Source organism: Rosa rugosa, chromosome 1 (assembly GCF_958449725.1).
Source record: "Rosa rugosa chromosome 1, drRosRugo1.1, whole genome shotgun sequence".
In the NCBI taxonomy this organism is placed as follows: Eukaryota; Viridiplantae; Streptophyta; class Magnoliopsida; order Rosales; family Rosaceae; genus Rosa; species Rosa rugosa.
In genome coordinates, this window is record NC_084820.1 from 42157987 (window position 1) to 42182478 (window position 24492).

The 24492-nt window shown below is 38.6% G+C and overlaps 2 protein-coding genes and 2 long non-coding RNA genes across 5 annotated transcripts; all 4 read left to right on the forward strand.

Moving 5' to 3' along the window:
* Positions 1-2278: 2278 nt before the first annotated feature.
* Positions 2279-5097, forward strand: LOC133737815 (uncharacterized). The gene is made up of 3 exons (XR_009859890.1): positions 2279-2692; positions 3247-3323; positions 4164-5097. It is a non-coding gene; the product is annotated as an uncharacterized LOC133737815 (long non-coding RNA).
* Positions 5098-9419: 4322 nt separating this feature from the next.
* LOC133737822 (uncharacterized) lies at positions 9420-11473 on the forward strand. The gene is made up of 3 exons (XR_009859891.1): positions 9420-9824; positions 10379-10455; positions 11296-11473. It is a non-coding gene; the product is annotated as an uncharacterized LOC133737822 (long non-coding RNA).
* A 1739-nt stretch (positions 11474-13212) lies between these two features.
* Positions 13213-18021, forward strand: LOC133737827 (uncharacterized). Of its 2 annotated transcripts, none has more exons than XM_062165316.1 (6): positions 13213-13358; positions 13625-13868; positions 14508-14643; positions 15963-16054; positions 17373-17496; positions 17674-18018. In XM_062165316.1, the coding sequence occupies exons 1-6, from the start codon at positions 13286-13288 to the stop codon at positions 17758-17760; spliced, it is 756 nt and encodes a 251-aa protein (XP_062021300.1). In that variant the 5' UTR covers positions 13213-13285; the 3' UTR covers positions 17761-18018. The 2 variants fall into 2 exon arrangements, with proteins under 2 accessions (XP_062021300.1, XP_062021304.1); XM_062165320.1 differs by lacking the exon at positions 13213-13358 and adding an exon at positions 14334-14395 and having other exon boundaries at positions 13730-13868; positions 17674-18021.
* Positions 18022-19751: 1730 nt separating this feature from the next.
* On the forward strand, positions 19752-20920 carry LOC133728372 (probable CCR4-associated factor 1 homolog 11). Its single transcript, XM_062155791.1, has one exon. It carries the CDS (start codon positions 20057-20059, stop codon positions 20918-20920), a length of 864 nt encoding a protein of 287 aa, XP_062011775.1. The 5' UTR covers positions 19752-20056.
* Positions 20921-24492: the final 3572 nt, after the last annotated feature.

Consider the following 24492-nt stretch of genomic DNA (forward strand, 5'->3'; position numbering starts at 1 on the left):
TTCTAATTAGAAGTTCATTCCTATTAACAAGATCTTTCCAAAAAATAACATTATGAATACCTAAATACTTAGCAATGGACGACTTATGTTGAATACCAATGAAATCTGAAATGTCTCTTTTGACTGAAGAGGGAACATTGGACGAAAAATAAATGGTAGATTTATGATAGTTAACCTGCTATCCAGATGCTGCAGAAAAATTCTTAAGAGTATTAAGTACATTTTTAGCAGCAGATAGAATGATTAGTTTTAGCAAAAAATTAAGTACATTTTGAGTAGGGGTAGGTGTTTTAACCCGAAAACCAGAAACCCAGTTCGGGCTGGACTTTACAAAAAAAAAACAGAGAAAAATTGAAGGCCCGGACCGTTTAAGAATAAAACGGGTTGGTCCCGGGTTCGGGGATATTGCAGCTTGAAAGCCCGGAGAAAAGCCCAAATTAATGTATATGTATAATACTATAATTGTATATAACTATATAACTATATATGCCGAGTTTTGACCACTTCATTCGAGCTGATGTGGTCGTTGACTCGTTTCTCTCTACTCTCTAGTCTCTATTCTTCGAAGAAACCCTAATTTACTCTAACCCCAAATTTCCAACCCAGCCGGCCTAGCCTCTGAGTCTGTTCCAAAATCCCAACCCATTTCAACCCCAACAAAATCCCAATCCATTTCAAACCCCAATCTTAATTTTCCAATCCTAAATCCTAAGTTTCAATCAGAAATCTCGAAGAAGTGAAAAGCTCTATTCATCTAAATGGAAGCGTCTGGGACACAGAGTTCGGTGCCGGCAACGACGGCAAGTCAGGCGAGTGAGGGAGGTGAGGCGAGTGTGTCGGTTGCTAAAGGTGAGGCGAGTCACCCAACTTTGAAGAACCCAACGAAGAGAAAGAGGGAGGATGGCTCGAGTCAGAACAGCAGTTGCCGGTCCGCGGTTTGGGAGCATTTTGAGAAGTTTGACGAACCAATAACAAAATTGGTGAATGGGAAGGATGAGGTAATCGGACACTCTAGCAAAGCCAAATGTATTTATTGTTTTACTATTTTCAAAGCTGATTCCTCTTATAATGGTACTTCAACTCTTAGACGTCATATTGAGAATGTGTGCAAACAATATCCTGGTAGAACTGATTTGGAAGATGGGCAGAAGATTTTGACTAGTGAAGGGACGAGTAACTCTGTAGTGATGAGGCAGTGGAGTCCAGATGCTTGTACAGATGCTACTGTTGTGATGATAGTTATGGATGAGTTGCCTTTTAGTCATGTAGAAAAGGAAGGGTTTAAGTATTTTTGTTCGGTTGCCATTCCTCGATGGGAAATTCCTAGCAGAAGGGCTATTGTTAGGAAATTCTTAGAGATGTATGATGCTAAGAAAGAGGAGCTTAGGAGTGAGTTTAGTAAACACAGAGTTTGTCTCACGACCGATACTTGGACATCTCTACAAAATGTGAATTACATGGTGTTGACAGCACATTTTATCGATATGGGGTGGAATTTGCACAAAAGGATATTGAACTTTTGTGTGATTCCTAATCATCAGGGCACCACCATTGGTAAAATTCTGGAAACCTGTTTGGTTAGTTGGAAGATCGATAAAGTGATGACCATTTTGGTTGATAATGCTGCTGCCAACAAGCATGCAGTGGAGTATGTTCGAAAGAAGATGATGAATTGGACAGTTCCACCTATTTTGGGAGGCCAGCATATACATGTAAGGTGCTTGGCTCACATTTTGAACCTCATAGTTAGATCCGGCTTGTCTATTTTGGACAAGTCGGTTGCAAGTATTAGAAATGCAGTGAGGTATGTGAGGTCTTCATCTTCTAGGCTCGACACGTTCAAGATGTGTGTTGAAAAAGAGATATTGGATGTTAGGAAAGTTTGCATTCTTGATGTTCCAACTAGGTGGAACTCCACATTTTTAATGTTGGACACAGCAATGGAGTTGAGAAATGCCTTTGATAGGTTAGCTGAAGAGGAAGAGGGAAAGTGTAATACCCCGGAAAATCCAAATTAAATTCCATGGTTTTTTAGAAATGATTTCACGATAGTAGGAGCGAGTACGAAGCTTGGAAAAGTTGTGGAATTAGTTCGAACGATTTTATTTTCGAAAACGAACGTTTTTAGGGGGTCAACAAAGTTGACTTTTTATACGTTCAAAATTTGGGAAAACTTCCTTCATGAAAGTTGTAGAGCTCGTCGATACGAGTTCGTGGACATGTGGAACGCAATATTTGGAGTTCGTATGAATAAGTTATGAATATTTGAAAATTGAGAATTTTCTATAAATACAAAAAATCAGATTTCTCAATAAGGAAACCCGAAAATTTCCAGATTTTTCTCCTCCTCGCTGCCTTGGCTTCACGGCGTCGCCACGACTTCATCCGGCCACCTATGGCCATGAAATTGATATCAATCTCTTCGCCTTGAAACCAGCTTTCCATTCATATATGTCTTGCATCCTATCATTCACCATAGACAACGAATCGAAGCAAAGAAGGTCAGACCATTTTTCATGCATTTCTTCAAATTCCAGCCAACTCCGGCAAAGGTAGGAGGGGAGACCAACTGGGCTTTGTTCGCCTTGCCATGCTCTATAAACTCACCAAGTTTCACATCTCGATTCAACCCGAGGAAGACGAATTTCAGATTTGAGCGATTTTGGGCGATTTCGGCCTCTTTCTTCTTGAGGTAATTTTCGACCACTTCCGGTCATTTTTAGACTTCATGCTAGTTAGGAAAGTGGTTGGGCTTGATGAGATGAAGAGGAGCAGCCCGGCCCCGACACCATTGGCGGTGGTCGGCGGCGGCTCTGCCACTAACTCCGGCGGCCCTTTCCGGCCAACTCCGGGGGTCAAAAATATAGTTTCTGTGCATTTTTAGATTCTATATTTCAATACGATCATTTCGATATATTATACGCAATTTTCGGATATCGTATGATTTAGTTATGAATTTTACGATTTCGAACGATTTCGATTGTTCGATTAATGATCTGTGAAGATCGGACCGTCTGATGGACTTGTAGTTTTGATATGTTGATCGTATGACTGTCCCAATGACCTTGTGTGGTCATGGGCGAAGATCCGACCGTTGGATCTTCGTATAATTGCAAAACAGTGATTCGGGAGGCGATTCGTGAGAATCCGTCCGTCGGATTTTTATATAAGTTAGAATCCGACCGTTGGATTGTCGTTTAAGTATGTTTTGGAATTGTTAGCTAAATTCAAGTCACATTTGATTAGGTGATTGGCGGATTGATTTGGCGGACGATTCGTAAAATCGTTGTTGAGCTGTTTAGAAGACGCAACGGGAATTAGAGGTGAGTAAACCTCACGTGGTTCATATTACGAACCCAATATATTTAATTGCTTTATTTTGCAATCATATGAACTATTGTTGGTGTATTAGACATTCCTGTGTGAATGTCTGTATATATATTATTACGTGAAATAATATGTATTGTTGGAGTTGTGTTGAGTTATTGTTGAGAAACAATATATTGTGAGAGGTGTTGAGTTTTATTGTTGAGGAACAATAAATTGTTGTGATCTGTGGAGATCACTAGGTCACGAGGTGACCATGGCATCTATTAGTGAATCACGCTCTCGTACCGGGCTGGTGGTTATTAATAGTATTAAATCGTAATCACGTCTGTGGCCGGACGAGTGGTTACGTTCAGTTAGAGCTCTAGTCTGTCTGCCAAATGTGGAGTGACCTTATGAGTGAAATTGAGAGTAACTCATAAGTGTCAATATATATATGGTAACCTTATGAGGGAAATTGAGAGTAACTCATAAGGGTCTATATATATATATATATGAGTCTGTCTACCAAATGTTGGGAAATCTTATGAGCGAATTTGAGAGTAACTCATAAGTGTCTATATATATATATGAGAGTGAGGGATCTTATGAGCTAAATTGAGAGTAACTCATAAGTGTCTACATATATATATGAGAGTGAGTGATCTTATGAGCTAAATTGAGAGTAACTCATAAGTGTCTATATATATATATGAGAGTGAGAAAGTAACGTGGGTTTGTGGTAGTCTTGAAATCTAATAAATCAACAGTTCTTTCTTGTTTACTCATACTGGCTGTAAAAAGCTTACCGGGTTTTGTGTTGTTGCAACTCCCGGTACACTATTCAAATTGTGTAGCGGGTAATCCTACAGGACAGGAGAACCAGGACGGTGATCGTGCGGTTAGAGCAATTGTTAGAGTTTTACAACAATTGTAAGTTGTGAGGTGTGTTATGCTCATTTGAGCTTTATAATATATTGTGAGAGTGAATTGTAATAATGAACTCGAAGTTTCGAGATTTGGTTTTTTGTAATTGTAATTATTCAGGTTTCGGATTTGAATTTATTATTCAAAATTCGGGGCGTGACAGTTTGGTATCAGAGCGTAAGGTGCATATTTGGTGATGTGTCAATACCTTCCGAGTGATGGCCCGTCTGCAGCGGATCCCCATCGTGTGCTCTTTGGTATTGGCTAAGTCATTGGGTATGCGTGAGTGTTGGGAGTTGTTTAGGCCGCTAGGTCGTTTAGGGAACGTGAATACATTCCCTATAGTATTGACTTGGTTAATATGAATTTGTATTTGACTTATACTGTGTTTTAAGTGTTATACAAGTATTAGCCAAGCATACTATACTCCTTAGGTGATGGATATTCGAAGGGGTTGTACTTAGAACCTTACAGTTGTCTTGTAGGTTCGTATGAGAATAAGTTCAGTGGCCGCGAGTTACAATCCTTGAGGAATAGGAACCTCTTGATTCAACTCTGTTAAGTCAACGAGGATTGTTTTATGGAAATGAGGTTCTTTTGATTGTTGAAGTGTTTGGTTGAAGGCATGGTCTGGACCTATGCTCGTCTGTAATGTGGATACGAGTATTAATCGATGGTAATTTTGCCTTTTTAAGTTGGATATACTAATGTTCTTGAATAGATTCTTGACTCATGTGGAGTTGTGAGTAGTGTTGCGGTTAGGGAAGGAATTATTGCGGTTACTTCTTCCTTGTGCTTGTAAGTTGTTAAGCAGGGTTTAAGGTGCGAGACAAGAATTTTATTTTGTGCTCGATGGTTAGAGAGGAGAGACCATTGTTTTGGGTTGTCGTGGAGTACTATAATTCCTTCAGAATCAAGATTGTTGGTAGAATTAGAATTAGTAGTAGTTTTGGTGATTCTGAATTTGAATTGAGTTCGCGAGATGTGTCTTATATACGTGGTTGATGTTGCTTGCATCATTTTGGAACGATACGTTACGATTCACAAGGAAAACTGGATTTGAAATTTATTCATTTGAACACCATGGGTTGATGACCTGACCGTGACTTGTGAATATAGTTTTGTTCAAGTGAATGAAATTGAATTTTGTGGCCTTTGTGTGGTGAACTAGTTTTCTTAAGTTTTGGATCGTAGTATGGAGATGGGCTGCAGTGAATTTGAAGTTGTTGTGTGTTTTAAGGTTAAGTAGGCGGGACACTTAAAGTTTTGCAATGGAGTTGATTTTGGTGTAATTAATTGGGAGAGTTAGAATCAGTTCTTGTGAATGATGTTGGATGAGAGTGTGTGCCTTTGGTGATTGATTTTAGGTGTTATAGTTAAACGCAATTTCGGATATTGATTTTAGTGATTTTGTTAGGTATCCATAGTGGTTCAAGTGAATTACTATGTGATATGGAGTTTGATTTGATTTCTGAATCGCTAAATGTTAGGGATTGAATTGTGGTGAGTTTTTGTTGAAGCAATTGATAGATGGAATTATCGAGATTCTATAAGAGTTGTAAGAGTAACTCTAAAAACGTGGGTTTTTCCTAGCTAACTCAGGATGTGTTTAGCTTTATAAATCCCTAATCCTATCGATGAAATTGTTGTGTTTGGTTTGACTCAGAGGATACTAGCTAGACCTCGATGCGACTTAATTGATTGTTGGATTCTTTTTGAGTGATTGTTTTTATTGCATCATTATGAAAGATGTGTGCAGTAGAGTTGTTTATGGTTTTGAAAATAGTATTGGGTGACCAAGGTTCGATCCTTGGTGTTGTTGTTGGTTAAACAAACAGGAAAGAAAACATGCACACCATCTTATTGAGTTTATATTACAAAAAAAAAAAAAAAAAAAAAAAAAAAAAAGCGAGGACTATGCTATACTAAGCCTAGTCAGTAGCTCCGGATGGGTTGAGGCTGAGCTCAAGAGAAACGTTTGAGCCACTGTGGTAACCGCCTGAGCCACCAGAATAGTAACCAAAAGCGCTACCTTCCTCGGAAGTAGCCTTCAGGTTACCAAAGACGTCCTCGCCGTGCACGGGGAACAGAGGAAGAGTTTGAACCTCCTGGTGATCTCCTCCTCGTTGTTGCAGGGATGTTTGTCCTCCTGTTGTGCCAAAAGAGTTGTACTAGTATTAGTGTTGAAGTGTGAGGAAGAATATGAAACAGAATTTAAATCAAGAAATCCTTCATTACCAGTAGAATAGGTGGAACCAAAGTTGAGATCAATGGATCTACCATCATCAGTAGAACTAGTGGACCCAAAATTGATGTCAATGGATCCACCAGCTGGCCCAAAATTGATGTCGATGGATCCACCAGCACCAGTAGAACCAGTGGACCCAAAATTGATGTCAATGGATCCACCAGCTGGCCCAAAATTGATGTCAATGGATCCACCAGCTGGCCCAAAATTGATGTCGATGGATCCACCAGCTGGCCCAAAATTGATGTCGATGGATCCACCAGCACCAGTAGAACCAGTGGACCCAAAATTGAGATCAATGGATCTACCAGTACCAAGAGAACTAGTTCTCATGGGCACTGGAGCAGCCTGATTACACCTATTCATCTGCTTCTCTCGAGCCCTGACGTTCTGGAACCAAAAGTAAATGTTCTTACCCTCAACATACCCATACTGGTTCAGCTGGAGACAGATCTCGTGAATCTGCTCTGTAGTTGGGCACTTAAATCCCTTGACATAGTAAAGATCCTTGAGGATTCTTATTTGTTCTGGAGTAGGAATCCACCTGGTACGGCTTCGCCAGAAATCCATGTTGGCACTACTTCCAGCTGCTTGGGTGTTTCCTCCCTCCTCTGTTGGTTGCTGTTGTTGTGGTTCCATTTGTTGCGGGGTTTGGAGCTCCATTAGTTGCAGAGTTCGTGGCTCTTGGGTCATGGGGTGAGAGGATGTGGAAATCGAGGAATACATGGTTTAGTGTTTGAGGGAGATTTTGTTAGAAGGATTGGAGTTGTTGAACTGGTGATTGGAGATCTGAGATTCTCAGAGGAAAGATGAGATCGAATCTTCAAATGGAAGAAAAGATCTGAGAAAGAAGGATTGAAGATTTGGAGGAAAAGATTGAAGATCTGAAAGTTCAGAGGAAAGATGGGATTGAATCAACTAGATGGGAGAGAAGATCAGAAGAGAAGGATTGAAATTGATGAAGAAAGGATTTGAGTTTCGAGAGGAAGGCTGCAGAGTTTGAGAGAGAATGGCTGGGGAAAATTTCTTTTCTTTGGTGTGAACAGTTTTTCTCCAGGATGCACCTATTTATAGAACGAGGTGAGCAGATCTCCACCGTTGGATGGACGATCTCTGAGATTCAATCCACGCGTTGGATTAAAGTCGCCCCGAAACCCGGAAAAGCTGTTGGCGCGTGGAGAGCGTGTAAGGGGACCGAGGGAATCTCGAGGCGCTGTGGCAGACAGCTGTAGCCGAAAGCAGATTTGACTGCCGTAAATCACGGAAGGGATAAGCCGTGACACAAGTGGGCCGTACTTGGGCCTGTCTCGAATCAAGGCATCACTGTAGCTGTGGGTGGAGGCCTGATGGGCCGAGTTTCAGAAACAGTTTTGGACATGATGGGCCGAGTTTCTGAAACAGTTTTGGATGAGTTGGGCTGGATTTCTGTAACAGTTTTGGATACGTTGGGCTGGGTTTCTGCAACAGTCTTGGATGTTTTGGGCCGAATTGTTTAAACAGTTGAAACAGTTGGTTTAAATAAAAGGATTTGTATGGATAATAACGTGAGCAGCCGTGCTCGAGTGGTTGAGTGTACAGTTCGTGTACAAGAGGTCTGAGGTTCGAACCTCGCCTCTCGTTTATTTTTATTATGTTCGTTTATGACAGAATAAGTATAAAATTTGTACACATTATATTAAGCACAGCTTGTGCTCCAGTGGTTGGGGGACAAAGGTTTCGTGCGGCAGGTTGAGGTTTCGAACCTTGCCTCCCCCGTTATTTTATTTATGTCGCTTATGACATAATAAATATAACACGTGAGCATATATTAATGAAGGCAGCTCTTGCTTCAGTGGTTGGGAGCAAAACCTTCGTGTTTGAGGTCGGGAGTTCGAACCCTACCTCTTACAAATATTTTTGGGTCTCGTATATGCTTGATATACGGACGTATATACGGTATATACGGTATGTACAATTTCATACCGTAGCCGAGCTGGAAGTTGGTGGGCCGATTGGTAGGCCCAAATAGTAAGCCCAAATAGTAAGCCCAAATAGTAAGCCCGAATAGTAGGCCCAAATGTTAAACCCAAAGTGGTTTGGGCCGGTTCGAAATGTGGATGGTCCGATTTCTTCAGGCCCAATTGGCCAGCCCTAGTGCTTAGCCCAAGGATTGAGCAAGCCCAAGTCATCATCATTGGGTGACATAATTTATTGGCGTGCTTTTGGGGATGATTTGTTTTGAGTGATGCATCTCTATGGTTGTGAAGAGTGGTGCATGCTTAAGTTTTACTATGGAGATTTACCGTGATGCTAATTGAGTAGCGAAACACTTTGTGGGAGTGTTTACTGTGCTTGTATGCCAGTACAGAGTGATGATCTATGTGATGATCTATGTGAAGATCTATGTGAGGATCTATGAGATGATCCATGTGACGATTTTGTGTATGTGATGTGGAGTGTTGTTGAGCAGTTGTTGTGTGAGTTTACGTTTGTGATGAAAGGATTTAGTGGCCATAGGAATGTATTTTTATACAAAGGATTGTGGCTCTGTAGATTACTACAGATTTGGAAGAGATGGAGATTCTATGGTTAGGTCAACCTTAATCGAGAGGAATTGACTTACGCTCAAATTTCGGGACGAAATTTCTTTAAGGAGGGTAGACTGTAATACCCCGGAAAATCCAAATTAAATTCCATGGTTTTTTAGAAATGATTTCACGATAGTAGGAGCGAGTACGAAGCTTGGAAAAGTTGTGGAATTAGTTCGAACGATTTTATTTTCGAAAACGAACGTTTTTAGGGGGTCAACAAAGTTGACTTTTTATACGTTCAAAATTTGGGAAAACTTCCTTCATGAAAGTTGTAGAGCTCGTCGATACGAGTTCGTGGACATGTGGAACGCAATATTTGGAGTTCGTATGAATAAGTTATGAATATTTGAAAATTGAGAATTTTCTATAAATACAAAAAATCAGATTTCTCAATAAGGAAACCCGAAAATTTCCAGATTTTTCTCCTCCTCGCTGCCTTGGCTTCACGGCGTCGCCACGACTTCATCCGGCCACCTATGGCCATGAAATTGATATCAATCTCTTCGCCTTGAAACCAGCTTTCCATTCATATATGTCTTGCATCCTATCATTCACCATAGACAACGAATCGAAGCAAAGAAGGTCAGACCATTTTTCATGCATTTCTTCAAATTCCAGCCAACTCCGGCAAAGGTAGGAGGGGAGACCAACTGGGCTTTGTTCGCCTTGCCATGCTCTATAAACTCACCAAGTTTCACATCTCGATTCAACCCGAGGAAGACGAATTTCAGATTTGAGCGATTTTGGGCGATTTCGGCCTCTTTCTTCTTGAGGTAATTTTCGACCACTTCCGGTCATTTTTAGACTTCATGCTAGTTAGGAAAGTGGTTGGGCTTGATGAGATGAAGAGGAGCAGCCCGGCCCCGACACCATTGGCGGTGGTCGGCGGCGGCTCTGCCACTAACTCCGGCGGCCCTTTCCGGCCAACTCCGGGGGTCAAAAATATAGTTTCTGTGCATTTTTAGATTCTATATTTCAATACGATCATTTCGATATATTATACGCAATTTTCGGATATCGTATGATTTAGTTATGAATTTTACGATTTCGAACGATTTCGATTGTTCGATTAATGATCTGTGAAGATCGGACCGTCTGATGGACTTGTAGTTTTGATATGTTGATCGTATGACTGTCCCAATGACCTTGTGTGGTCATGGGCGAAGATCCGACCGTTGGATCTTCGTATAATTGCAAAACAGTGATTCGGGAGGCGATTCGTGAGAATCCGTCCGTCGGATTTTTATATAAGTTAGAATCCGACCGTTGGATTGTCGTTTAAGTATGTTTTGGAATTGTTAGCTAAATTCAAGTCACATTTGATTAGGTGATTGGCGGATTGATTTGGCGGACGATTCGTAAAATCGTTGTTGAGCTGTTTAGAAGACGCAACGGGAATTAGAGGTGAGTAAACCTCACGTGGTTCATATTACGAACCCAATATATTTAATTGCTTTATTTTGCAATCATATGAACTATTGTTGGTGTATTAGACATTCCTGTGTGAATGTCTGTATATATATTATTACGTGAAATAATATGTATTGTTGGAGTTGTGTTGAGTTATTGTTGAGAAACAATATATTGTGAGAGGTGTTGAGTTTTATTGTTGAGGAACAATAAATTGTTGTGATCTGTGGAGATCACTAGGTCACGAGGTGACCATGGCATCTATTAGTGAATCACGCTCTCGTACCGGGCTGGTGGTTATTAATAGTATTAAATCGTAATCACGTCTGTGGCCGGACGAGTGGTTACGTTCAGTTAGAGCTCTAGTCTGTCTGCCAAATGTGGAGTGACCTTATGAGTGAAATTGAGAGTAACTCATAAGTGTCAATATATATATGGTAACCTTATGAGGGAAATTGAGAGTAACTCATAAGGGTCTATATATATATATATATGAGTCTGTCTACCAAATGTTGGGAAATCTTATGAGCGAATTTGAGAGTAACTCATAAGTGTCTATATATATATATGAGAGTGAGGGATCTTATGAGCTAAATTGAGAGTAACTCATAAGTGTCTACATATATATATGAGAGTGAGTGATCTTATGAGCTAAATTGAGAGTAACTCATAAGTGTCTATATATATATATGAGAGTGAGAAAGTAACGTGGGTTTGTGGTAGTCTTGAAATCTAATAAATCAACAGTTCTTTCTTGTTTACTCATACTGGCTGTAAAAAGCTTACCGGGTTTTGTGTTGTTGCAACTCCCGGTACACTATTCAAATTGTGTAGCGGGTAATCCTACAGGACAGGAGAACCAGGACGGTGATCGTGCGGTTAGAGCAATTGTTAGAGTTTTACAACAATTGTAAGTTGTGAGGTGTGTTATGCTCATTTGAGCTTTATAATATATTGTGAGAGTGAATTGTAATAATGAACTCGAAGTTTCGAGATTTGGTTTTTTGTAATTGTAATTATTCAGGTTTCGGATTTGAATTTATTATTCAAAATTCGGGGCGTGACAGAAAGTATTCCGGCTATTTCGAGGAAGATGAAGACCTTGAAGAGGAAATTGTATACGTGGGCCAAGTGGTAGAGGATCCTAAATCTAAAACTCGTAGGAAGAGGGTCGGACCACTTACTGAAGAAGATTGGGAAAAGGCTGCCATTTTTTGCAAGTTTTTACGAGTTTTCTATGAGGTTACATTGATGATAAGTGCTACAGTGAAGCCAACTGCCCAATCAGCTTTCCATGACATTGTTTCAATAGAGTGCGGGATTAATGGCCTGTTTTCTTACTGAATTGGTTTATGAGAATGCCTAATTGTGAATGCTTACTGAATTGACTGAAATCAAGGGGTATGGTCAAAATGCTAGAGTACCATGTTAGTATTGTATAATTACACATAAAGAAGCAAGGTAATTAGATGGAAACTCTTAGTAGCACTTCAGCCACCGTAACCGAATCAACTAAACTAGTGGTAAACTAATCCCATTCAACTTTCAGCTGCTAGAATTTTCTTTCTTCAGTAGAATATATTGTCATTTATCTGAAAACAATGGGATTAGGAGGATAAAGAATCATTTTGAGTCATTAGTCATGCAAATGTAGTCAAATAAGAACAGCTAAAACCAGTTTTGTAGCAGAAAAACAAGCTATCCTTTCATGATTCACATTTAGGCACCTTTGTGAAAACATAATCGCTATGCTTGCATATAACTTGAGAAGTTACCACATCTGCATACCAGATTGACATTTCATAATCAATGGATTTACTTGAAATGATTTTTGAAATAACTCATGATCAACCATAACCAGATTTCTCAGTAACTCATAAATTAGCTGTAACTAAAGCTTGAGAGAGCAAAGATATGTAGGTTTTTTTATATATGATATGCGTGTGTGGAAAACATGTGTTTGATGCCAGTTTTTTATAAAACAGCTCAGTGAATTGGTTTATGAGCATGTGATATGTTGGTGGCTTAACAACATTACAAGTTATTTTGTGATGCTTTTTGTGAACTGGTTCAGTTAAAATGTATATTCTGTATTTGTAGTTATGAAGACATGAAGTGAGTTTGAAAAGGGAGTCTTGGACTTGGAGGGAGTTTTCGACTTTAGTGGTGGACTGGTCCTTTGCTGGAAATGAAGTTGCAGTGGCTATAGCTGCACTCAGTCTTTCTATTTCTATTTTGCAACTTTGGAGTTTGGGTATTTGGGTATTCTTCATTCGCAAGTGTGCTGGTTGTAATTGAGTTATTCTTGACTTATTCATTTCATTCTGAACTTTTGATTATGTAACGTGGTGGAGTCTGTAACCACTTCATTTCATTTTGAACTTTTGATTATGTAACCTTGCAAGTGTCCAGGTCTGTAACAACTTTTGTGCCCTTGAAGGCTTGAACTTTTGAAGTTTTGATTATGTAAACTTGTCTTTTTCTGTCAAAGACCGGTTTGGGCCCGAAAATCATTAAGGACCGGCCTATTTCTACCCGGTCCGGGCCTTCCCGGTTCCTAACTTTGAGATGTAAAGTTTGGGCCCGACCCGTTTATTTCGGGCTCGGTCCCGGGCCCTATGAAACTCCTACCGGACTGGACCCGTGCCCAGGGCCTAATTTTGAGCCTCTTCCTGGGCTTCTCTTGGGCTTTGCCCTTAATTAAATGCTTCATTTACCAAGGGAAAAGAAAAAAAAACGAAAAGAGCCCTCAAAAAGAAAAGTCAAGCGCTCATTTTAGTGTCAGAACACCTTTCAGTTCCCGCTCTCATTCCAGCGACGGAGAATGAAGACGAAGAAGTCTTCAAAGCAGCGAAGGACTCGTCGCTCTAAAAGGTCCAAGCTTTTGCAACTGCCAAGTAATCATTTTTAATTCCTCTTGATTCTCAGAAATAAATGATTTTGGGTTTTACATTCTGTACAGTATTTGGGGTTCGGCTACTGAAAAATGCAAAACTCTTTATGTATTTTTGTGTTCCTGAATTTTTCTGAATATAAAGTTTCCTTCTTTTGTTTGCACCCAAACCCAAACAGACCCTTTTCTTTGAGAATTTCAATTTTCTGTTATTCTATTTCCAATATTTTATTTTAGTTTTACTTTTTTGTTTCCTCTTGGCTTTGTCAGCTCAAACCCATAAGACAAGGAGAGTAATTGAAGAAGGGGTGAGCCCCCTTGTTGAGAAGTACTGGTTTCAAAGATATGATCTTTTCTCGAGGTATGATGAGGGGATCAAAATGGATGAACAGGGCTGGTACTCTGTCACTCCTGAACAGATTGCAATTAGACAAGCCAAGAGGTGTGAAAACGCAACTGTCGTTATTGATTGCTTCGCCGGCGTCGGAGGCAATGCCATTCAATTTGCTTCAATGTGAGTTCCCCAACACTGTTTTTGGTCTACTCATTTGGTTTTGTTTGAATGTATCACTAGTGAGTGGAATGTTCTCCCAAGTTTTGAGTGTGTTCGTTGTGACTGCCGAAAAGTTTCTGTTGAAGAGCTTTGTCTATGGGATTGTTTAGCTTAGGTGTTGATTCACAGTTGCTTAACTACCAGTTTGACAAGTTCTTAGCTTTATGGTTTACATGAGATAAAAGGAAAAAAAAAAAAGAACATACATGCATGATGCATTGAAGCTGGTAGCCATTTGTTGCTTGCAATTTTTTATGCTCACCTGAGTTAGTATTTTGCTGCTTGATACTAAGGGTTTATTGTAAATTAGGTAGAGTGAACTATAAACGCAGATGCAGTGATGAGGGCCCTAATCTTGTCTCGACATTTTTGTAGGTTATCTGCGTATATGATAGTTAAGTGTTATTTATTTTTTTTTTTTGACAGTTCTGTATCTTGAATTCTGTTGGGATTGCCTTATAGAGTGGAGATGACGAGTTGAACCTTTGGTATATTCAAGGGCCATTCATGCATTGGTGGAGATACTTTTGAATATTCATAAACTTTATGGTTTGTGTAGGAGGATAGGAGCTTAGTATCTTTTTTTCTTTTGTCTCTCAGGTGTTATCATGTTGTTGCTATAGAAATTGATCCCCTCAAAGTTAATATGGCCATTAACAATGCAAGAATATATGGTGTGGAAGATTACATTGATTTCATTGTTGGAGACTTTTTCCAACTTGCACCATCATTGAAGGTACTGCATTCCTATCTGTACTAATTGCTGAGAAACTTAAAAGAATTCCTGGGAAATGATGTTCCGATTATTAATGTGCTTTTAAAGAAAATGGCATGTGTATTAAATTCAATAAATTGTCAGTTTGAGCTTCCAAGGTCCTGTCATTCAGATACCTTTACTTTTCTCATTCTTCATGTCTCAAATTTCTGCAGGATTTTTAGTCATTTTTATAGTTTATCCTTTTAGGTGAACTGATTGACTTATGGGTTCAATTGGTTCTCGCTATGAATGTATAGAATGTTTCTCAGGGTCTATCAATGTAAAGCTTGCCTTATAATTTTTTACTCTACTATTTTAAAGTCATCTGTCTGTGAGGTATTCTAAGCAGATCATGTCTTCATGTTACTTGCTCAAATGAAACTCCATTAATTTAAGTAGTTAATTCAATTATTTGTCTTGTCATGCTTCCTGCTGACTACCTAGTAAACTGATGTCTGAAAAGTATTTTGCAACAATCAGATAAGGGATCTTAATAATACGATACTTGGGTGCATCCAAAAAGTATATGTTGCTCTTTCCTCCTTTTGTTCATCTAATGTATGAATTCAATACTCACATTGGTCCCCCTTCCCAGAACAGAAAGGTAAAATTGAATGCATTGGTTATCATATTTAGCATGACAGTTTAGACTGTTTGGGTGCTTTATATGAATAATCCATCTAATCTCATAATTCAACTACTACATTTTTGTTGGATTTGAACTTTTTTGTTTTTAGTGTACTTGCATTCCACAATTTTTCAAAGATTGTGGCATAGTTATTGCACTTTTGGATGGCCTTCTGTTTAGCTTACATAATGCAGAAAGTGGAGAAAGAAATAAAACCTTTGTTTGGCTTTTTATCCACTCATAACTGATTATTTTATAGATGACATCACAGATGCAATCAGAGCTAATAAAACCTGTGTCTGTGGGAGGGGCTTTTTCAGTATATATTTACATTTTGCGTTTTGGCAAGTGGAGAGGCTTTGGTTGAATCCTTGAGTTGGTTAACTGTACTTTACGTCTTTGCTACAACTTTTCATGAACTCTTAAAGATTTCTTGGGATCTTTGTATAATGATATTATTATATGACATAATTCAGTTTAACAGATGATGAAGTTCATCATCATCTTGAGCTACAAAAAGGTGTGAATAACTACATAGATAAATAACCTATTACAAGTTAAACAAGTTCCGTATTCCTTTCTAAATTTTTCAGAAGATTTCTGTTGTACTGTGAGTTTGGGGTAGAATTTATAATGCTACTCAAAATACACTTTTATCTAAATTTTATAGGGGGACATAGTGTTTCTTTCACCGCCTTGGGGAGGCCCATTTTACAGAAGAGTGAAGAAATTTACACTGGACTTACTCGAGCCAAAAGATGGGTTAGTAATGAACTAATGATACCTTCTTCTCCCTTTTTTTATTTTTTTATAATTATAAAAAAAAAAAAAAAAAAAAAAAAAACGTTGCATGATTAGAGTGGATACGTTGACTGTTTGGTTTGCTGAATGAATGAATGAATAGAGCAGTGATGGATGTTAATCTATAGCATATCATGGAGATCACAATGAACCTGACTTCTTCTGTCGAAATTCTGCATGCACATGATTGGAAGCAGTTGGTGGGAACTTGACTTATTATTGTCCCTTTTAGTTAGTCTATTTATATGTAGCTGCTTTGTGTTAAATGGTCTTCAAATCGAAGGGATAGGCATATCTTGGAATTTCTATGTTTGCTGGAGATAACCTACTGTCTGGCAGTTATATTTGGGTGTCACTTATTTTTGTGTTTCAGCTCAAGTACGTGTTTAACATAGGGAGGCCATGTCCTTATAGGAGTAGTTGGGAAAGAAGCCTGTTCAATAATGTAACTCTTGATCTAATAAAAACAAGCGTTAGAAAGTTACTTTTAGAAGTATTCTTTCCATAATTTGTGTGATTACTCTTGCAACAAGCATGATAATCATCATATCCTACCTTTTCATCCCACGCCTGTTCCTCACCAACTTTCACTAACCTTGTATATGAAGTCCCTAAAATAGTTGTGGCTAGATACTACACAAACCTAAAGTCATTCTACAACCTTAGCCTAAATATGCTGCAATCTTTGATTGATTCTTTCCGGAGCCTATTCCAACTGTAATGCCTATCCCCACTCCCCCACCCTTTGTAAAACTGTACACTTATATTGGATTGTAATTGTACCAACAATATAATGTACAGGACTTCTAGGCAAGCATACAATATGCCGGTGGTCTCCTGTAGCAAATTTGTGCCATCTGTGGATCAGGGCGAGCTTTCATCAATTTTTATAGCAGTGACAGTAGTCTAAAATGTATCTCTAGTTTTCTATAAGTGGCTTTTAAACTTCTTTTTGTTTAGTTTAGAAATATAAATTTGGCATGTAAAAGTTCGTAAATACTTGCTGCTTGTCCATGAAAGAACAAAATCTTAAAATGCAAGTATACTTTTTTTTTTTTTTTTTGCATTCTTGAATGAATGGTGAGCACAAAATTCAATTACTTGGGCGTGAATTTTTTATAGGTGCTACTAGTAATCAAACTGGTGAAAGTAGAATATATTTGTTCCTTCCATGTTCTGGGAGAAATCTCTCCTTTTCTCTCTATTTTTAAGAAACATGAAGTTAAATCTTCTTTTTTGTTTTCTTTTTCCAAATATCTATTGTACTCTTCATGCACAGATATGCCATATTTCAAGCTGCTCAAGAGATAACGCCCAACATCATTATGTTCTTACCTCGAAATGTAGACTTACTTCAAGTTGAAGAACTCTGTTGGTTGTCTTCTCCTCCTCTAGAATTTGAGGTATGGATCTCTACATACATTGTTTCCATAATTAATAGAAACCGTCTATATCATCATCATCATCATCATCATCATCATCATCATAATATCTTTTTAATGTATTTTTCTATTTGCAAAATGAGCACTCCGCCTTATTTTAAACATGCATAACCTTCACAGTAAATATCAAATGTGCAGATTGAAGAAAATTATGTGCAGGGCAATTTAAAGGGTGTAACAGTCTACTTTGGTGGTGCAGCAGCCAGTCAATGTGGACCATCATAATCTTTCTCAGTTCTCAGTAGTATATGTCTTGATGTTAATTACTTACCAGAATTATTTCTAGTATATGCATGCTTATTTAACTTGGGCGAGCAAAGGGGTGTCTTGTTTAAACCAACATTTTGAGATAGTTCTGTTGGTGATGACCGACTTCTTTAACTTGTAATTGCACTGTTAATATTAGTCTGCCCTGTTGAAGAAGGGATAGTGAATTAAGAACTTCTCAACGGGTAAAGTTATGGTACGTTATTTATCATACATGTTCAATTTTATGTAATATTTACCACTATGAGGACTAGGGCTGTCACTCGGTCGGTTCGAATCAGTTATAGGTATTACCAACTTCAAAACCAAAGCTTTCGGTTTCAAAATTGAGCTACCAATTAGTAATTACCAACCAAAATTTTCGGTTTTTAATCATATCTACCAAATTCGGTATTTCGGTTTTCGGTATTACCAACTTTAGAACAACTAATTCTTTGTAATATAAATTAGAATGAACAAAATTAGGTTTTTCAATTTTATAACCGTAAACTTCGTATTCATCTACTAATCATAGCTTTTTTTTTGTATATATGACATCAAATTTTATCTATTTTCAAAACTAGTTTCATTAATGAAGGCTTGAGGGCAGCCGCACCACCCTTTATTAAAAAAAAAAACATCTTGGACTAGGTTACTCAAACTACATGTACTATTAATTATGTAGTATATTGAGTAATGTTCATACTATTATGAAAACTTTTATGTTTATTTCTTAATAATTTAATATACATGTATTTGTATTGAAAAGCATAGTATATAAAGCTAATATTTAGATAATCGGTATATTCGTTATTTACCAAAACCAAACCAAATTTTTCGGTAATTTTCGATTTTATCGGTCTCGGTTACCAAAAAGTTGGTTTACCAAACCTAAAGTATCGGTTGGTATTCGGTCGGTTTGGTAATTACCAAACCAAGTGGCAGCCCTAATGAGGACTCATGTGTTAACTAGAAAAAAAGCGCTCATTAAATTGATATAAAGTCATCGTTAGAGTAAAACAGGTTCTCATATGAGTAATTAAGTACTAAAAGTGGTAATTGTAGTAGGTTCTCAATTGAGTAATTAGTGATAATGGTATGTATGTCGTATGTTAACATATATTGCAGAATTTTCCTTTCTGAACACAATTTCAATCATTATAACTGATTCAGGCCCAATTTGGGATAGTTTAGCTTAAATTATAAGTAGTTATAGCTCTTTTTATCGATTTTTATAAGTAGGAACTTAATTGTATAACTTTTACAATAAGTTGCTTTATTAAATTTCACCAAATATTTGTTGCTACTTAACAACATATAAGTTTTTGATCAAAAAAAAAAAAAAACAACATATAAGTTAAGCAATTTTTTACATTGTAAAAGCTATGTCAAATTGGGCCTCATTGTCTCCCCAAGATCAAAGGTATAATATGATAGGCTTAAAATAACGAAAATCGCAAATGGTATTTGCATGTCAATAGAAACGTGGTTCAAATTCTATCATGTAAAGTGACCACACAGAATCTCGAAATACTATCATGAGCTATGAGTAATTTGGCTTGGCCTTCCCGAGTTATTAGTAAATTTTTAATAAAAAGAACTTTTTTCTTAAAAAGGTTTATCGTGATGGAGGGTGAAAAGAAAATTTTTGTTGTTAGGAGTCGGTTTTTGGTGGAGCGGCCAAGTCATATGGCTCCACGCTTTTACGGAAAAGTACACAGACCTCAAAAATATTTGTTTGTATTGATGCTTCCTTGTTAATAATTACTTAAATTGTCAAATTGAGATTTACATATTAGATTAAAACAACAAAGGAGGTGTAAGTTGACTTTTAAGGGATGAATTTCAACCAGCTTATGCATTCATATGTCACAAACAAACTGATCAAGCAGTGCAGTTCTAAGGGATGTGAGTATTAGATAAACTTTTCCTTTTAGGAAATAGATTGAGAATAATTTAATCCGCTATGATACTTTTTCCTTTGAGGAATAAGATTGAGAATATCCTATGAATTACATGTTACCTGATTCCTTTTTGGATTTGAATTCCTATTCCAATCAAAATAAACTTATCAGAAATCGAGAAAAAGTATGAATAAAAGTGGATAAGGGATTGTACGTTGTTTGCCTAAATCCTATTAGTACTTCCTCGATTTGGTAATGCTGTATATCTATATAATGACTGCCCCCTATGCTTTCTTCCCCCCGTTGTTCTCTGAACGAACTAATTCTCATGCCATCGGAAAATCATCGAAAAATAATAGATTTTAAACAAGATGCAAGCTGTCGAAGGTACACCATGTCTGCAGTTTCCCTTACCTCCTGTGCCGGTCGTAAATCCTTACTTGGGTACAATGGAGTACTGCTACTCAATTATTCCCCTTCCCATGCATGATCCCGACCCTCTTCCTATACCTGGCGTTATATATCCGGTTTGGAAGAGCAATTTAGTGCCTGCGTTTTCGCAGATTTGGAAACTAATTAGCCAAGGTGGCCGCTGGTTCGCTTCTATAGACACAGAATTCCCTGGCACAATTTATGATTACGACAAAGGCCGTCTCCATGACCCTCTGTACAAGTATATGATGATGAAGAAGAACGTGAACGACACCAACATAATCCAGTTGGGTCTCACACTCGCAGACCTTAACCAAAACATCTATACCTGGGAGTTCAATTTCAGCGACTTTGATATTGACCGTGAAGATCATAAGCATATCAAGCGCTCAATTGAGTTACTTAAGCGTCACGGAATCGATTTCTGGAGAAACAAGGAGGATGGTATACCTTCGCATGAGTTCGCGAGAATGTGTCGGGAAGTTGGGCTGTTAGAAAACAGATTGGTAGAGTTGACATGGGTGGGTTTCCAGATCTCATCTGATTTGGGCTACTTCACCAAGATCCTCACTGGGCAAAAGTTGCCAGACGATTTTGAGGAGTACAAGAAGGCTGAAAGGATCTACTTTGGGGATAGGGTTTGTGATGTCAAGGACATGATGAACTCGTTTCCGACACTAAAAGGCGGTTTGAACAACGTGGCGGAGAAACTGGGGATTGCTCGTGCGGCCGGCAAGAGTCACCAGGCCGGGTCTGATAGTCTGTTGACATATCTAACCTTCATCAAGCTGAGCTCAATGTAACATGTCAGTATAGCTTATGATGACTTTAAGGCCGTTTTAATTGTTCATCTCGTTCTTTTTTCTTCTTGTATCTGACTTTACCTTTTATTTTTTATTGAACGCTGCCTACGTTTTTTTTTCTTTTCTGAAAAGTAGAATTATATAGTGTTAATTTTGACATGTAGGTGTTATAACTCTCATATTATGCCGTCTAATTTGAATAATTTCCCCTGCTATCAACCCAAAAAATCGAAAAACAAATTTTTACATCGGTAGCTCATTCCCCATTATTTCTTCAACAAAGTAGAAGGAATCAATCGATTGTTATTTCATGAGCTACCAACCACTACGAAAGTTACAAAGTGTGAAAACCTTAGATGCAAATAAAATGACCCTTCTCATCCCAATTGTGTGCCTATGGTACCTATTACCTAAGATACAACCTTGTATTCTAGCTAGGTTATTTGGATAGATTTGATTTGAGACATAAAGGAAGTTTCGTAAATTGAGAATTTAGAATTGGATTTCTAATCACATGTGAACTGAGGTGAGATATTGGAGGATACCAAAGAGTTTTTAGCAGTTAGGATAACTCAAGTTACACATAAGGCATCTTTTATTTGGAATGACTAACATCATGACTTTTAGGGCTGGGATTTTTGTACCGAAAACCCGAGAAACCGATCCAAAATGGTTGATTCGGTGCGGTTCGGCCCGATTCTTGATCTGAGATTTCTGGTTCCATACAGAAACTGACCCGAGAAAGCTGGTATCGGTTCGGTCTCGGTTTCCGGTGTCTTTCATCCCTCAGAACCGATGTATGCAGTACAAAACGGTCAAAAGTCAAAACACACGTTTTCAGAGGATGCTGTGCTCTCCCGGCGCCGGCTAAGTCCTCCACCTCCACCATCGGAACAGCAGTCAAGGTCACCACTGCAGCACCAAAATCAAAGGCCAAGCCCAAGCCCAAAGTAGACGCTGACGCAATCAAGCCCAAGAGAAACGTGAACATGAACGTCGGCATTCTGAAGCCGACTCCGATCTCTCCAGCTCTTGCCAGCTTTCTTGGCGACACCCTTGAGTCCTCTAGCGCCTAGACCATGAAGCATATTTGGAGCCACATCAAGCTCCATAACCTGCAGAATCCTGCCAACAAGAGGGAGATCATTCGCAATAACAAGTTGAAGGAGTTGTTTGAAGGGAAGGAAAGGGTCAACTTTTTGGAGATTGGGAAGTTGCTTTCGCGTCATTTTGTGAAGGCCGAGTGAATGGGAATCATCTTTTGGTTATTATACTGTATAAAAGTAGGAAAGGGTCCCACCCCCTTCTTTTGAGACTGCAAGTAAGGGATTTTCTAATTGATATTTAGTGGTGAATGTACAAAAGTAACTAGGTTAAACATTAAAAAGCAAAAAACAAAAGCCATATTTGTGTCCAGTCCACTGCCCACTATCCCATGCCTTTTTACCCAAAAACAATAAACAAATACCCAACAATAAAAAACTCACTTTGTTCACCCCGAATCGGGATTTCCAGTTCATCTTCATCACTTCCCCAATTTCCAGTTCCAGTTTCTTCCCCAGATTCTTCCCCAATCTAGAAAGCTTTGCTGTTTTCTTACTCTATACAGGAACCAGTTACAAGCTATAACCGAACCGAAAAATACGGTTCCGGCAAAAAAAAAAAAAAAAAAAACCACACCGATCGCGAACCAAAAAAAATATATCGGTTTCGGTTTCAGTTTCGGTAAAAAATGCCAAAAACAGAACCGATCCCAGCCCCATTGACTTTTGTTTTTAACCATGCGCAGTGGCTTAGAAACTGCACTTTGTTGATTCGGAAAGAAAAAGAGTTTTGAGCTAACTTTACATTGCGATGACGGTTGGGCCAACTGTGTCGCCTCTGTCTAATGGAGCCATTCCTCTAGTGATAGGACCTGCAATGATGTCGATATAGGTTCCGATGACAGTGGTGACGAAGGATGCAATAATAGATTGGTACCGCGAGGAGTTCGCGGCGGCCAACACGATCGTTGACGTGCTTAGTGGCCACCAATCTTAGCTCAATGGCGGAGAAGGCGCCGAGTACAACTCCATGTTTGCTGCGATACAACTGAGGCGGATAAATTGGATGATCTTTGTTGGGCTATATATTATCCCATGTAACAACCGTTTGTAATTCAGCATTGCAATCCCAATGCAATTATTTCATTATTCTTGTTTTGATGAGGACAATAACTATTTAATTTTAGGTGGGAAAGATTATAGGTTTAGGGGTTTTTCATTGTTCAATCATGTTGATTGCATAGAGAAAACCCATAACAGAAAATCTACAAAAAAAAAAAAAAAGCAAATTACATAAAAGTCCTTTATGAATGATCATATGGCTACTACATCTATAAAATTTTAAATCATGCTCATAAGGACAAGTTTTTTTTTTTTTTTGAATAAAGAGCTGGTGCGGCTGCCCTCAAGCCTTGATTAATGACACTATTGAATAAAAAGGGGGGGACATAGAGCCTAAACCTCTGATTACAATAAGCATCTAGAGTATGTCCCGAAATGATATCAGGAATCTCAACAGAGTACATGTATTCTAACAAGCACCAACTAGCAAAGAGTGGTCGACTGGCTACTCCATTTGCTTTGACATAGCTGAGACATAACGGAAAGATAACTCGATATGTAACCCGATTACAACGTAGCATAATTACCAATTGCACAGCTTTCCTACTATGTTGCCGCCGGAAGAAAAATCCGATGACACTTAGTTTCACCCTGCCACTAGGTCAGCCCGATTGTATAATCAACAAGTAGTACCAAATAACACACCCCAATGGGGTCGACAAAAAGAGTCATCCTTTAGAACATACAAAGATCTTATTCTAAGAAAATAGAACTCCATAAATCCAGGGTACATCCACCCTTTAGGGAGTCCCCGAACTATTCCAACAAAAACTAGATGCTCAAAAGCAATTTAAATAAATGTTTCAACCGAGCACTAGTGTTTGCGACCAAGACAAATTTAGTAATCACTAGTCATTTTCCCCTTATAAAAAAGAGAAATAATGACCAAAAATAAAATAGAAAGTAAAACACTAATTTTCAGGTGGGCCGAAGCAACCAAGCCCCCACCCTATTCTAGCACAGCCCAAAGAAGCTAGGGTTCCATAGAACTGGCAGAATGCTACAGCCAACCACCGCCATCCATCCAGCCGTTGTCGCCACTACTGAGGCCAGAGAGCTGATTCCAATCCGATACTCAGGAGCATGAAACAATCCCAAACCCAAGCTCGACACCGGGGACGGAGACATCACTGCAGTGGTCTTTTAACCCAAACCGAAAGCACGGCCACCGCCATGTAATACCCAAGAAAATTGTTATTAATTTCTTAGAAATTCCTGGAATTGATAAAGTGTTCATTAGTACGATTTCGTGGGCCGAGGGCGGAGCGAAAATATTTCGGACGAATAATTACTCAAAATGTTTTATTTTAGAGGGTTCAAATTAGGTTGACTTTTTATTCGTTGGGTTTCTCCGAAAACTTCCTTCACGAATGTCGTAGAGCGCGTCGATACGAGTTCATGGACATG

Bases quoted from the DNA above. Each gene is read 5' to 3' on its own strand.
- LOC133737827 (XM_062165316.1), top strand. From the start codon at position 13,286: ATGAAGACGAAGAAGTCTTCAAAGCAGCGAAGGACTCGTCGCTCTAAA. The intron at 13,359-13,624 runs GTAATCATTTTT...TGGCTTTGTCAG, and splicing joins CAAGCTTTTGCAACTGCCAA to CTCAAACCCATAAGACAAGG. The intron at 14,644-15,962 runs GTACTGCATTCC...TAAATTTTATAG, and splicing joins AACTTGCACCATCATTGAAG to GGGGACATAGTGTTTCTTTC.
- LOC133728372 (XM_062155791.1), top strand. From the start codon at position 20,057: ATGCAAGCTGTCGAAGGTACACCATGTCTGCAGTTTCCCTTACCTCCT.